The sequence below is a fragment of the Mus caroli genome, chromosome 12 (assembly GCF_900094665.2).
Source record: "Mus caroli chromosome 12, CAROLI_EIJ_v1.1, whole genome shotgun sequence".
Lineage (NCBI taxonomy): Eukaryota > Metazoa > Chordata > Mammalia > Rodentia > Muridae > Mus > Mus caroli.
Window position 1 is genome coordinate 1,757,463 of NC_034581.1, and position 13,068 is coordinate 1,770,530.

At 41.2% G+C, this 13,068-nt stretch overlaps 1 protein-coding gene across 1 annotated transcript in view; it reads right to left on the minus strand.

Moving 5' to 3' along the window:
* Ubxn2a (UBX domain protein 2A) overlaps positions 1–13,068 on the minus strand; it is a 28,087-nt gene that overhangs the window by 12,981 nt on the left and 2,038 nt on the right. Inside the window, exons 2-3 of the mRNA XM_021179542.2 lie at positions 9,120–9,173; positions 2,371–2,512 (exon numbers count right to left, since the gene is read on the minus strand). Coding sequence (XP_021035201.1) covers positions 2,371–2,512; positions 9,120–9,160 — 183 coding nt within the window. The 5' untranslated portion in view covers positions 9,161–9,173. The remainder of the gene's footprint in view (positions 1–2,370; positions 2,513–9,119; positions 9,174–13,068) is intronic.

Here is a 13,068-nt window from a genome sequence, read left to right on the forward strand (position 1 = left end):
AAAAAAAAAAAAAAGAAAAAGCTCAGTATCTAAGAGCATGCCCAGACAAAGAGGGTGGCGGAGAGAAGTAAACAAGAAAATGGCCTGGAATGGTAAGCCTGCTATGGATTGAATTAATGAAAAAGGACCCACTTCCGGGCCCATAAAGACACCAGTTTCCAGAGTCTAAAAGCCTTTGGGAGAGCACACAGTACATACAAATGCTGAGTTTGTTTGCCTCAAATTTGCTATGTAGCTGAGGCTGTCCATAATCACCTAACCCTCCTTCCTCTAAAACCTACCTAAGAATAAAAACACTGTACCTTCAAGAGCAGCTAGAAAGTATAACTGACTGACTGCTGGACCATCCCCAGTCAGTTTCTGCAGGACTCTGTGCTCACCCAATCAGGTGATGTAATCTACCTGCTGGGTGTTTTCTTTTTTGGTCCGAGACAGGGTTTCTCTGTGTAGCCCTAGCTGTCCTGGAACTCACACTGTAGACCAGGCTGGCCTCGAACTCAGAAATCCGCCTGCCTCTGCCTCCCGAGTGCTGGGATTAAAGGCGTGCGCTGGGGTTTTTTTTGTTGTTTTTTTTTTTGTTTTTGGCTTGGCCGCTCCACTCAAGGGCACTCTCTCTCTTATTGGGGATTTCCTATGGTTGCTTCAATAGGGCTTCCCCAGTTGATTTCAGTAAGCTCCTGATTTAATGATAATTTACTATCTATATGTTACATCTTGCTATTGTTATATGTTACTTGCTATTTTAATAAGAATTTATGCTTGCTATGGCTATTGCAGACCATTCTCCTGACCATAAAGAGTCCCTGAAACTGAGCTCATGTCATTAGACTTGACGAAAATACCTTCACCCAGCTGCTTACCTGTCATACAGGTGTGGGAGTCGTTCACTCCTAGCATACGGGGTCTGAACCCAAGATTATCAGGCTTGGCAGCAAGCATCTTTACCCTCTACGTCATCTTGTCAGCCCCCTACTCTTACGTTGATAAAACTTAGTTTTAAAAAGGCCTGAAAATGTAGCACAGTTTATAGGGTGATTGCCTGGGTTTGATTCCCAGTTCTGCATAAAACCAAACATGTTGACATTTATTAATAATCCCTGTGCACTGGAGGTACAGGCAAGAAGGATCAGAATAGCTTCAAGGCCAGCTTTGGCTAAACCCTGTCTTAAAAAAAAAATCAAAACAAAACAAAAACAAAAACATGAAAAACTCTGAGAGTTTTTTCACATAGCCTCTTAATGTCAGCCTTCAAAACGTCCTTTGGATTCTTATAATTGGTACTATTATAATTGAAGTGCATTTTTTAAAAAAAAAATCAAACCTTATTTAGGTAGGAAGTTACAGAGTTATTTTAAAATGTTTCCTAGATATAGACAGTTCATCAAGGTTTAATAAGTGGTAATATCTCCGTCTGTTGAGAATCTGAATGTGAAATCTGAAACTCACTCTTCATCTTTTTATATACCTGTTACATTAAAGTCCTCCATCTTTGTACTATACATGTTGGGGTTTTTACTCAAATGTGATTTTTTTCCCCTTGACACAGGTCTTGGTATAGCCTAGGCTGACCTCAAGCTCACTAAATAGGTTAGGTTGGCCTTGAACTCTAAGATCCTCCTACTTTAGACCAAGTTCTGTGCTTACAGGCCTGCGCTACCATACCGAGATCATGCATGACTTTATAATAACACATAATTAGTCATTTGGAAAATAGGAGTTTCCTAAGCCATGCGAATCTAAATGCTAATGTATATCCTTATATAATACATATTATATTTATTAAAATAACACTAACCTCATGGGGAAATACTGTAAGTTTGAAAAGCTGTCAAGTGCATGATAGAAATTTCTTTAAATTCTTGTTTAGTTAGAAGCTGACTAAGTAACATGTTTGCATTTGTAATAAATACTGTGGGCTGGAGAAATGGCTCAGCGGTCAAGAACACTGATGGCTCTTAACCAGAGGTCCTGAGTTCAATTACCAGCAACCACATGGTGGCTGCTCACAACCATCTGTAATGGAATCTGACGCCCTCTTCTGGTGTGTCTGATGACAGCTACAGTGCACTCATATACAAAAAATAAATAAATACATCTTTAAAAATAAACAAACAAACAAATAAATACCATAAGTTATTTCCATTGCAATACCAGGCTTACTTAATAATTCTGTGAAAACGCCCGCCAAGTCTAACCAGTTTGTAGTGACTGCTTTGATTCCTGCTCAGATGCCAACAGCTTTACCTACCACTGCTTTTCTGGCACCTGTGGGAATTTAACAATGAAAATAGTAAAAAATAGCTTTCCTATTACAAAAGTAGTTTTGACTTCAGGGGTCCTTCTAGAGGCCAATAAGTAACAGATATTTACCTGTTTCTTCTGTTCAGTTGGGGACAAGCATTTGGCACCTGCCTTCCCTGCTTCCTCAAAAAGGCTGTCAACAAAATATTCACAGTCCTTTTGTTGATTATCATTGAGGGGTTGACTGTCAGGAGGTCCTGTTTCACAAACCCTAAAAAAAAAAAATTAAAAAATAAACAAAAATTAAGTGTTGTTACCTCTAAGTTAATAAATATGTTATTAAATCTTTGGGGAGGGCTAACTTTTTGCTGTGTATGGTACCTTTTATATTTTAGGACATCTAACAGGCCATGTAGTATTGATAACAAGAACAGTGTGGAAAGGCACAAATGATAACAAAGTAGAGTTATACATATGTATGAAAATGCCATCATAAACCCATTATTTCGTAATTTAAAAATTAATTTAAAAGCCTCCCATGCTAGATGCTCATTATTCCATTATTTGTGTGCATGAGTCTGTGTACATGTGTTCATGTGTGGAAGCACTTGTGGAAGTCAGAGAACAACTTGTGAGAGTTATGGGAGCTGGTTTGTTCTTTCTACCACATGGGTCTTAGGATCAAAGTCAGGCTGTTACTCTTGGCAACAAGGAGCTATCACATTTACCTCAGAATTTAAAAAGAACTTTTTAAAAGAGGTCAATAGGAGGTTAGAAAGATAGTGTAGAATATATACTGCTTTTATAAAGGACCTGAGTTTGGTTCCCAGCACCTACACGTGGCAGCTCACAACTAAAGCTCCAGCAGCTGTGATGCTCTGTTCTGTCCTCTGAAGGCAGCTGCACACAGCTGCAACATTCCTACAGGCGCACAACTACATCTCTGAAAAACACTTTTTGAAAGATCTCAGTATTAAGTAACATTTGTTCATCAATCTCCACTTAAAAGTGCTATTGAAGAAGTATAGCAAAATTCGAGGCTTTTGGGCCCAGGCTTGGGAGTGTAGCCTTTGTGGCTTAGTGCTCCAGGTGCTGGTCATAAAACAGATAGCGACATTCCTTCCTCCACCCACCTGCTTCCTGAGTTCAAAGAGTGTTCATTCAAAGAAAGGCACCCTGACCATTACTGGAACCTGCAATGCAAATGTGCTATCTTTAGGGGCTCTTAGATTGTTAGGGGCTCTTAGAAACTGTCTTGAGAGATAACCTGACACTTGTGACTTTATACTTCCTTGTGACTCTTAACTGGTATTTTTATTATTTTCCAACAACGCCCTCCCCACCTCCGTGAGTTGTGGTTTCTTCCTTTAAATACCCCCTTACTCAGCTACTCGGGGCGCCATGGTCATCTACCCCTGCGTGGTGTATGACCATGGGCCCGAGAACACTCTCGAATAAAAATCCTCTTGCAATTTGCAGCAAGATCGTTTCTTGTGGGTGATTTTGGGGTGTCGCCTCTCCTGAGTCAGAATGTGGGGGAGTCCTCACGTTGTGGGTCTTTCACTATAATTACCAAAAATATCTTTATAAATGCCAAATGTACCCAATACTGATCCAAAAGCACAAAAAAGTACATGTTTTATTTTTGGAGACAGGGACTCATGTACCCCAGACTGGCCTCAATGTCTCTATGTGGCCAAGGATAACCTTGAACTACTACCACTACCTCTATCTACCAATTGCTGGGCTTATATGGTACTAAGGACTGAACCCAGGGCCTAATGAACACTAAGCAAAAACCCTATCAATTAATGTATATGCCCAGTCAAAAGTATGCTATTTCTGAAGAATTCAAAATAACTTTTTTATCACTCCACATCCCCAACACTCACATACATGCACGGCACGCACACACATACACATACATCCTGGGACTCTAAACCTGTGCTTTGTGCTCAGCTTCTAATGACTTCAAAAGGGGTTACTTTGTACTTTTTAATGCTGAACTAACAAACATTCTTTATTGCCAAGGACCAGCATAGGAAGGGTTCTGAAAGCAAGGGTGCTGGGGAGTAGGGAAAAGGACTGGTCCTAGCTGGCGGTCTAGGCTCTGCTGAGATGGCTTTCCAGACTGCGTTCATGTTCACTCACCCCCAACCCCTGTGTGTGTTCTGTTCTTCTCTAGACAGCGTTTTCTTGCTATTCTAAAAAAAAATAAAAATAAAAAAATAAAATCTCTGGTCTCATCTCTGGTTTCAGTTAATAAAAATTGTAAAATTCTGACCAAAGTCAGAAAAGGTGCTATAAAAAATTCTCGTGCGCCACCACGCCTTTTAATCCCAGCGCTTGGGAGGCAGAGGCAGGCAAATTTCTGAGTTTGAGGCCAGCCTGGTCTACAGAGTGAGTTCCAGGACAGCCAGGACTATACAGAGAAACCCTGTCTCGAAAAAAACAAAAACAAACAAAACAAAACAAAATTCTTGGAGTTTCCAACCAACTCAGAAATCTTGTTAGAAAACATTACTGAGGAGCTGTTTGGCTATCCTGACATTTCCAAACTGCTCAACTCTCTCTAGAGAAAAATTCTAGAATCTGCAATTGCTTTCTGCAAGCGTATCTCATGCAGACCAAAAGACCAGTTTGTTTTTCTTTCTTTCTTTTCTTTTTTTTTTTGGTTTTTCGAGACAGGGTTTCTCTGTGTGGCCCTGGCTGTCCTGGAACTCACTCTGTAGACCAGGCTGGCCTAGAACTCAGAAATCTGCCTGCCTCTGCCTCCCCAGTGCTGGGATTAAAGGCCTGTGCCACTACACCCGAAAAGCCCAGTTTTTAATTTACATATCAATTCAGTTATTTATCCCAGGTTCCCTTTTGATCATCCCATGAATCGGCATCCTAGGACCCCAGCCCTTTGATCCTTAGGGGACAGTAAGCAACCATTTTTTTCTTAACTTTGCAAAAGAATCCAGAGATCAGCCTGCCTCTGTAAAGTAGAGGTGGAAAACTAGCTGGGTAGGACCAAGCCCTGAAATTACTATTTTTATGGCACCTGGGCCTGGACTCCTACTGTCTCAGGCTGACCTTGACCTTGGGAACCTGCCTGTATTTGTATCTGCCTATCTTTGTATCTTTCTGGCAAGCTGGCTCATAGTGTAGTTACCTGTTTCTTTAGATTCCTGAAGCCCCTCATAATTCACATTGCATCCTTATATTTTTGAATAGTTGAGAAATTATATATCCTTGAACTCGTGTTTTTAGAATTTTCTTTTCCACAGCCTTAAGGGCTGTCCTGAAGGTCCCAGCATTTAACATTCTGCTAAAACATTAGCCACACCTTTGACTCTCAGTTTCTTGCTGTTTCTGATTACCTTAACAAGAGAGTACATTCCTCAGACAAATGTGAAACACATTATTATACAAACAAGCCTTACACCGGATATAGCCATTCTCACTCACATCTGGGCCCTGTCCCAGGGGCAGGAACCATTGCATTCTGTCCCCACCAAGACCTTGCTGGGCTAGGCACTTTATCTTTACACACTCATGAGGATATCCTCCACTAATGATTACTTTAATAGCCCATTTTCTTTTCTATTTGTTTTATTCAAACTGACCTCATGTAGCCCAGGCTAGCCTCAAAATCTATATAACTGAGGCTGGCCATGAACTTCTGATTCTCCTGTCTCTACCTCCTGAATACTAGAATTATAAGCATGTGCAACTCTACCTGGCTTTTGTTGATATTTATTTTGAATTTGTATAAAATATATAAAATATATTATCTAGGATTTTACTTGTAAGAAATGGATTCAGAGCTTTTGGAAGTTAGGCACAAGATTGGTAAGAAGTGATGAAATATCAATTTGTTGTACCTCTCACTGATAGGAACTCTAAGAAAGACACATTCACTCATCCTGCTGCTAATCTACCTCTCATCTGTGCTTCAAACCATGATCTTCTATAAAGATATATTCTAAATACTTTACATGTGCCAGCTCATTAAAGCTTCACAATGATCCTAGAAAGTATTTTAATCTTAATAGATGAAGAAAAGGCTAAGTAATTTGCTTATGCAAGGCTTCTGTTCTTATCACTATGTCAGACAGTCTCTCAAATAGTCATCATTATATTGTTATTAAAATGCTGGTACTGGGCAGGAGAGTTGGCTCAGCAGTTAAGAGCACTGACTCCTCTTCCCAAAGTCCTGAGTTCAAATTCCAGCAATTACATGGTGGCTCACAACCATCTGTAATGAGATCTGACGTCCTCTTCTGGTGTGCCTGAAGTCAGCTACAGTGTACTTACATATAATAAATAATCGTAAAACAAAAACAAAAACAAAAAACTGAGCTTTCCCCTCAGCTCTGCCTCCACTTTGTTTCCGATTCTTTTCATGACTTCACTTACTCATTTGTTGTTGTTGTTTTTTTTTTTTTGGTTTTCTGAGACAGGGTTTCTCTGTGTAGCCCTGGCTGTCCTGGAACTCACTTTGTAGACCAGGCTGGCCTCGAACTCAGAAATTCGCCTGCCTCTGCCTCCCAAGTGCTGGAACTAAAGGCGTGCGCCACCACGCCCAGCACTCATTTGTTTAAAAAAACAATGTTGGTCCTCAGAGTTGGGGATACAGCTAGGTTGGATATGGCTCACTCACAAGGCTCTGCATCTGATCCCCATCGCCCAGGTATGCAGGGACTGTGATAGTGAATCTCAGCTCTCAAGGCAGAGACAGGTAGGAGTTCCAGGCTAACCAGGGTTATGCAGTTGAGTCCCTAGTTCAACAAGTAAACAAACAAAGGGCAGGTGTTCTAGATGATGAGATTATTCATACCCATGGTAAGGCTTTAAGTTAGATTCTTTTTACTTCCCCAGATCACTTTTCCTATAGATACTATTAAAATTATTAGTACTTTGATAGTAAAGACAGGAAGATCAGAATTTCAGGGTGACCCTTGGGTACATAATATGTTCAAGGATAGCCAGGGCCATTGTGAGAGTGTCTCAAAAAAATAAGCAAAGATGCAGATGCCACCACAAATGGCCCTGAAGATTAAATGAAAAAGACAATAAAGCTGAAAGTGATGGTGTTCACCTTTAATCCAGAGGATCTCTGAGTTTCAGGCCAGCCTGGACTACAGAGCCAGTTTCAGGGCTAGAGATCTGGTATTGAAAACCAACCCTTAAGCACCATATTTTTGTCCACTGTGTAAAGGTTATCTTTGTGCTATTCAAATGCTGATTTCTCTGCCCTCACATCCGGTTTCAATATGGACATGGATTTGCTATGTTTATTCTTAGAATCTCAAGTCTGGCTGGGCAGAAGAGAGACTAGGGCAGGACATCTACCAGCCAAGAGAGAGAAGGAGGGAGGGAGGGAGGGAGGGGAATACAGAGAAGGAGAGGGAGAAAGAAACAGTTCTTAAGAGTTCAGCTGGACAATGGAAGCCCTGGTAGCCACTATTACTTGGGAGCATAGCTAGGAAATAGCCAGATGAGCTTAGATTTTACTGCCCAGGTATTGAGGTGATGCCTGAAATAAACCCTGCTATCTCTGTGTAGTTATTTGGGACTATTAAAGGTAAAGAACTACAGCAGCTGGATTTATTCACTTTTTATGTTTATATTAAAATTAATTCATTCTACACCAAGCAAACAAAAGCTATAGGAAAACCTCTACAAAGTGAGAAACTGAGAAACCTATACTGAGAAACCCTGTCTTGAAAAAAAAAAAAAAAACTCAAGAAAAGCACTGTAAATAGGTAAGATAAGGCCAAAAAAACCAAAAAAAAGTCAGGGTTCAGTAAGTTGGCTTAGCTAGTTACTGGGTACGTTTGAGTTCAATCCCCAGAACCATACAATCATGGAAGGAAGGAACTTGACTCCATGAAGTTGTCCTCTGACCTCCACACATGCATGTAGACATATATACACGAACATATGTATGTATGCATACACACACACTGATAGTAGTAGTAGTAGTAATGGATTTTATTCAATAGCAATTTAAAAAAATATAATCATAAACCGGGCAGTGGTGGTACACACCTTTAATCCCAGCACTCAGGAGGCAGAGGCAGGTGGATTTCTGAGTTCGAGGCCAGCCTGGTCTACAGAGTGAGTTCCAGGACAGCCAGGGCCACACTGAGAAACCCTGTCTCGAAATAAATAAATAAAAATTATATATGTGTATATATATGTGTGTGTGTGTGTGTGTGTGTGTCACACACACACACACACACACACACATATATAAATCATAGCCTGGCCTTGTGCTGTAAGACTGTATCTCCAGCTGCTTAGGAGGCTGGGACAGATTTGCAAATTCAATGAATGCGTGGGCTACAGAGTGAAGGGACAACCTGAACAATTTAGTAATGCTCTGCCTCAAAAAAACAAAAAGATCTGGGAATGTAGCTCAGTAGCAAGGTGCCAGCTTTGTATATGTGAGGTTCAATCACTACAAAAGAAAGGAAAGGAAATTAAAGAGAAAAAGTAATCATGATTATAAGAAGGAACAAACTTTTACTACAACTATTCAATGCAGCTATGAATAAAAACAAACCACCCTCAAAATATATTACTATTGCTGGGCAACAGTGGTGCACGCCTTTAATCCCAGCACTTGGGAGGCAGAGGAAGGCTGATCTCTTGAGTTCGAGGCCAGCCTGGTCTACAGAGTGAGTTCCAGGACAGCCAGGGCTACACAGAGAAACCCTGTCTTGAAAAACAAAACAAAACAACAACAACAAAAAATTACTATTACCAATTTGTGGATGTGGTCATGTATATTAAAAGCTTCCTTACTATTTCTGCCAGTGACATGCAAGAAAACCAGAAAGAAAATAACAAAGGCATTAACAAATTCATGGCTTGAGTTAACTTACCATTCTTCTTTTACACTGTCAAGATTATCTACTTCTTTCATTCTCTTTCTGCTACTGCAAAAGTTAAAAGAAACAAAATTAAAGTTTTTAATAGTATCAAAAAAAACTGAACTGACCAAATTCAACATGGTCATTTTCATCTAAAACAGAACAGAACAGTACAGAACAAAACACCTAGCAGGGTGTGGTGTTATGTGCCTGCAATCCCAGCACCTGGGAATCAGAAAGGATGGTCCCACATTCAAGGTCATCTTCAGATAGATTGCTAACTACAAATATGGGCCTTGAGAAAGACCCTGTTTCAAAAGATAAAAGAAGCAGCCGGGCGTGGTGGCGCATACCTTTAATCCCAGCACTTGGGAGGCAGAGGCAGGCGGATTTCTAAGTTCGAGGCCAGCCTGGTCTACAAAGTGAGTTCCAGGACAGCCGGAGCTATACAGAGAAACCCTGAAAAGAAAGCAAGCCTTTAACCTCATTCCTGAGCAAGCAGAAGCAGGCTAATCTCTATGAGTTCCAGGCCAACTAGAACCACATGAGACCCTGTCACAAACCAAGCCAAAGCAAAAGGACACAGGCTGGAGAGGCCTCTCCGTGGCTGCAGAGGACTGGGTTTGGCAGCTCACAACCATCCCTAACACGAGTTCCAGAGTTCCCTGACTTCTGAGGGCACCTGGCATATACATGGTGTATCGACAGCCATACTTATGAACAAAACACTCATTCATTTTTGAAAAAATGTCCCACAAAGACACCAATGATAATATTTTAAAGGGCTTTTTTTTTTTTTTTTTGCTTCCGGAGGGTCTTTTTCTGTCCTCTATATATGCTTCCTCACACCTGCCCCCACTAAACACTGTTAGCTGCTAAAAATACTGATATTTTGAAGGGTGTTTTGAGTGTGTGTGCATTGTGTACACACATGAAGGCAGGCATGTGGTGGCCAGAGGCAAATGTCAGGTGTCTTTCTAGCTCTTTTCCCACTGTATTTGTGCAGTGTGTGTGTGCGGGTATGTATGCAATGCTTGTGGAGGTCAGAGGGCATTTTCAGGTGCTTTCCTCCTCAGACACCATCATCCTTATTTTACCAGGTAGAGTGTCTCCCTGGAACCTGGGGCTCATTGATTCAGCTAGATTGGCAGAGCGGTGAACTCCAGAGATCTACTTGTCTCTGTTCCCTTAGTGTTGAGATTATAGGTGTCTACCACCATCACGACCAACTTTTATGTGGATGCTAGAGAATCAAATTCAGGTCCTCATGCTTGCCCAAGGAATGCACTTCATTGACTAAGGCATTCTGCAGCTTCCAGAAGTTTTTCATCAATTTGTTTCTTTTCCTGAGATCAGGTCTCTGTACAGAGCCTGTGATGGTTCCAAAGGCCCTCATCCCAGTCCTATCTTCATTCAAACCAGTAAACACTGCTGTCAAAGTGACCTTTCTGAAATACAGATCTCATCTCTGGACTTCCTACTGAAAATCCCTCTATGATTCCCAAAAACTGTTGTTAGAATAAGGTCCAAATCCTTCGGGCAATATTACAGGAGAAATAATATAGCTCTTTACATTTTTCCATAGCTGCAATTAATAACTTGTAATAAAAGTATGTTTCCTTGAGCTGGAGAGATGGCTCAGTGGTTAAGAGCACTGTCTGCTCTTCCAGAGGTCCTGAGTTCAATTCCTAGCAACCACATAGTGGCTCACAACCATCTGTAATGAGATCTGATGTCCTCCTCTGTTGCATCTGAAGACAGCTACAGTGTAAAAAAAAAGTATGTTTCCTTAATTGTACCCTAGAGTATGAGTATTGCTGAAAATTGTCATATGATTATTATTTCAGCTACTTCATACAGCTATTACATGTATTTATTTCATGCAATAATACAGAAAATATTAATATAGGTATCATGTCCAACAGGTATCTCATTTCCACCCACAAAGGGCAGGCTCACAGACTGGATCCAAAATTGAGTCTAGGCCCAGCTCAACCAGGGCTACAGGTGGGTTTCTGGAGGTTAGATAAAAGCCAGCATTCCTCAGGAACTTGTGAAACTGGTTCCCATTTGCCAGAGGCATCATTTCCCTTAAAAACAGCCAGCAGAAGGGACATATGACTCCACTGACATATCCTGTGGCTGCATATCAAAGCCCACGAAGACCTCCAGGCTCCCTCAGCCCCTCCCTCTCCTCTTGCTCTCTAGCTATGTGCTATTCTATTCTCCCTTGTCTTGTAGATAGCCCTGGCCAGGTCTGTTTCTCTTTCTCTCAGCTCTGGATCCTTTCACATACCTCTAGATACCTTCTAGATATGCCCCCTTAGCCGTGCCATGAAGTAGTCATTCCAGTGGCTTCTTTTTTTTTTTTAAAGATTTATTTATTATATGTAAGTACACTGTAGCTGTCTTCAGACACTCCAGAAGAGGGCGCCAGATCTCGTTGCGGATGGTTGTGAGCCATGTGGTTGCTGGGATTTGAACTCTAGACCTTCGGAAGAGCAGTCAGGTGCTCTTACCCACTGAGCCATCTCACCAGCCCCTCCAGTGGCTTCTTTACTGTGCCTCCTTGAATGCAATAATGGGCATCAACAAAGACACTCAACCCCTGAGGTAACATTTTTCCTCTATAATAGTTCTGAAAAAGGAAAAGACTATTCCTAAATTCACAACATTACATAAAAAGGTGACATGTTTCGTCTGGCCCTGATTTTCTTCACCACTCAGTACCCTTCTCTTCTCCATACTCCAGATGCTGAGAGCTTTGCATTCTTGGAGGCCTCCTCTTAGTCTCTGTGGCATCTATTTCCTTTGCATGGACCCTTCCCACTTTAAGAGGTCAACATTCCCCTAATTCCTATTTACCTATAAAACCTCAGCTCAAAGATTACTTTCCTATAGAAACTTTGTGTTTTCTTCCACTGGGGATAAATCCATTATTAACACCCTATCACAAATAGCTTATATTTTATTTCTTCCTCTTAGTTTCTATCTTGATTTACCAGCATTTATTTCTGTTTAATAATTCTTTACCTAATTATTCTATATAATCTAAATGTAGATTCAATAATCACCATCATGTCTTAGTACTCAGTCCTCTCTCCCTCTCCGCCCCAACTCTTCCTTTCTCTGAGATAGGTTCGGTTTGTTTGTTTGTTTGTTTTGGTTTTCTGAGACAGGGTTTCTCTGTGTAGCCCTGGCTGTCCTGAAACTCACTCTGTAGATCAGGCTGGCCTCGAACTCTAATATCTGCCTGCCTCTACCTTCTGAGTGCTGGGATTAAAGGTGTGAATTACAAAGCCCAGTTGTACATAAGTTTTCAAAACTGAATAACATTTACTAAGGCATTAGCTAATTCTCCCAAGCATTATTGTAGAATGCTGTACTTGAAGCATAACAGCCATTACCCCTTTCATCAGAGCAGCTGTGACTTGCGAAAGACCTTCAAGATCAAGCCTGTTGATATTTCTTCATAGAACAAGAGGGTGGGAAGGGTCATTAGACCCTCCCCTGAAACCACGAACCCTTCCCCTTCATTTCCTAGTCAGCTGAATATAATGCTGACAAGTTTTGCTTGATGGCCTTCTGAGGTCTAGGATTTATGGAGTGTCCAAGGTTAAGTGAAGAAAGAGGTAGTAGGGGAACGACATCTATGAGCTCTGAGGAAGTCATCATCCATGTGAGGGTAAGACTTCAGCAATGAAGCTGCTTGGGGTTACCTGTACTCCTGTAAGTAACCTGTCACCTATGACCTATAAGTAAGTCCAATAAATTCACGTGAAGCTGGCCTCCATCGGCTGTCAATGGTGCTCTGCTAGGGGGAGTGAGCATTTGTGTGCTTCTCCACAGTAAAAGTTCACAAAGTATTCATGGAGGGCTGGTGAGATGGCTCAGTGGGTAAGAGCACCCAACTGCTCTTCCAAAGGTCCAGAGTTCAAATCCCAGCAACCACATGGTGGCT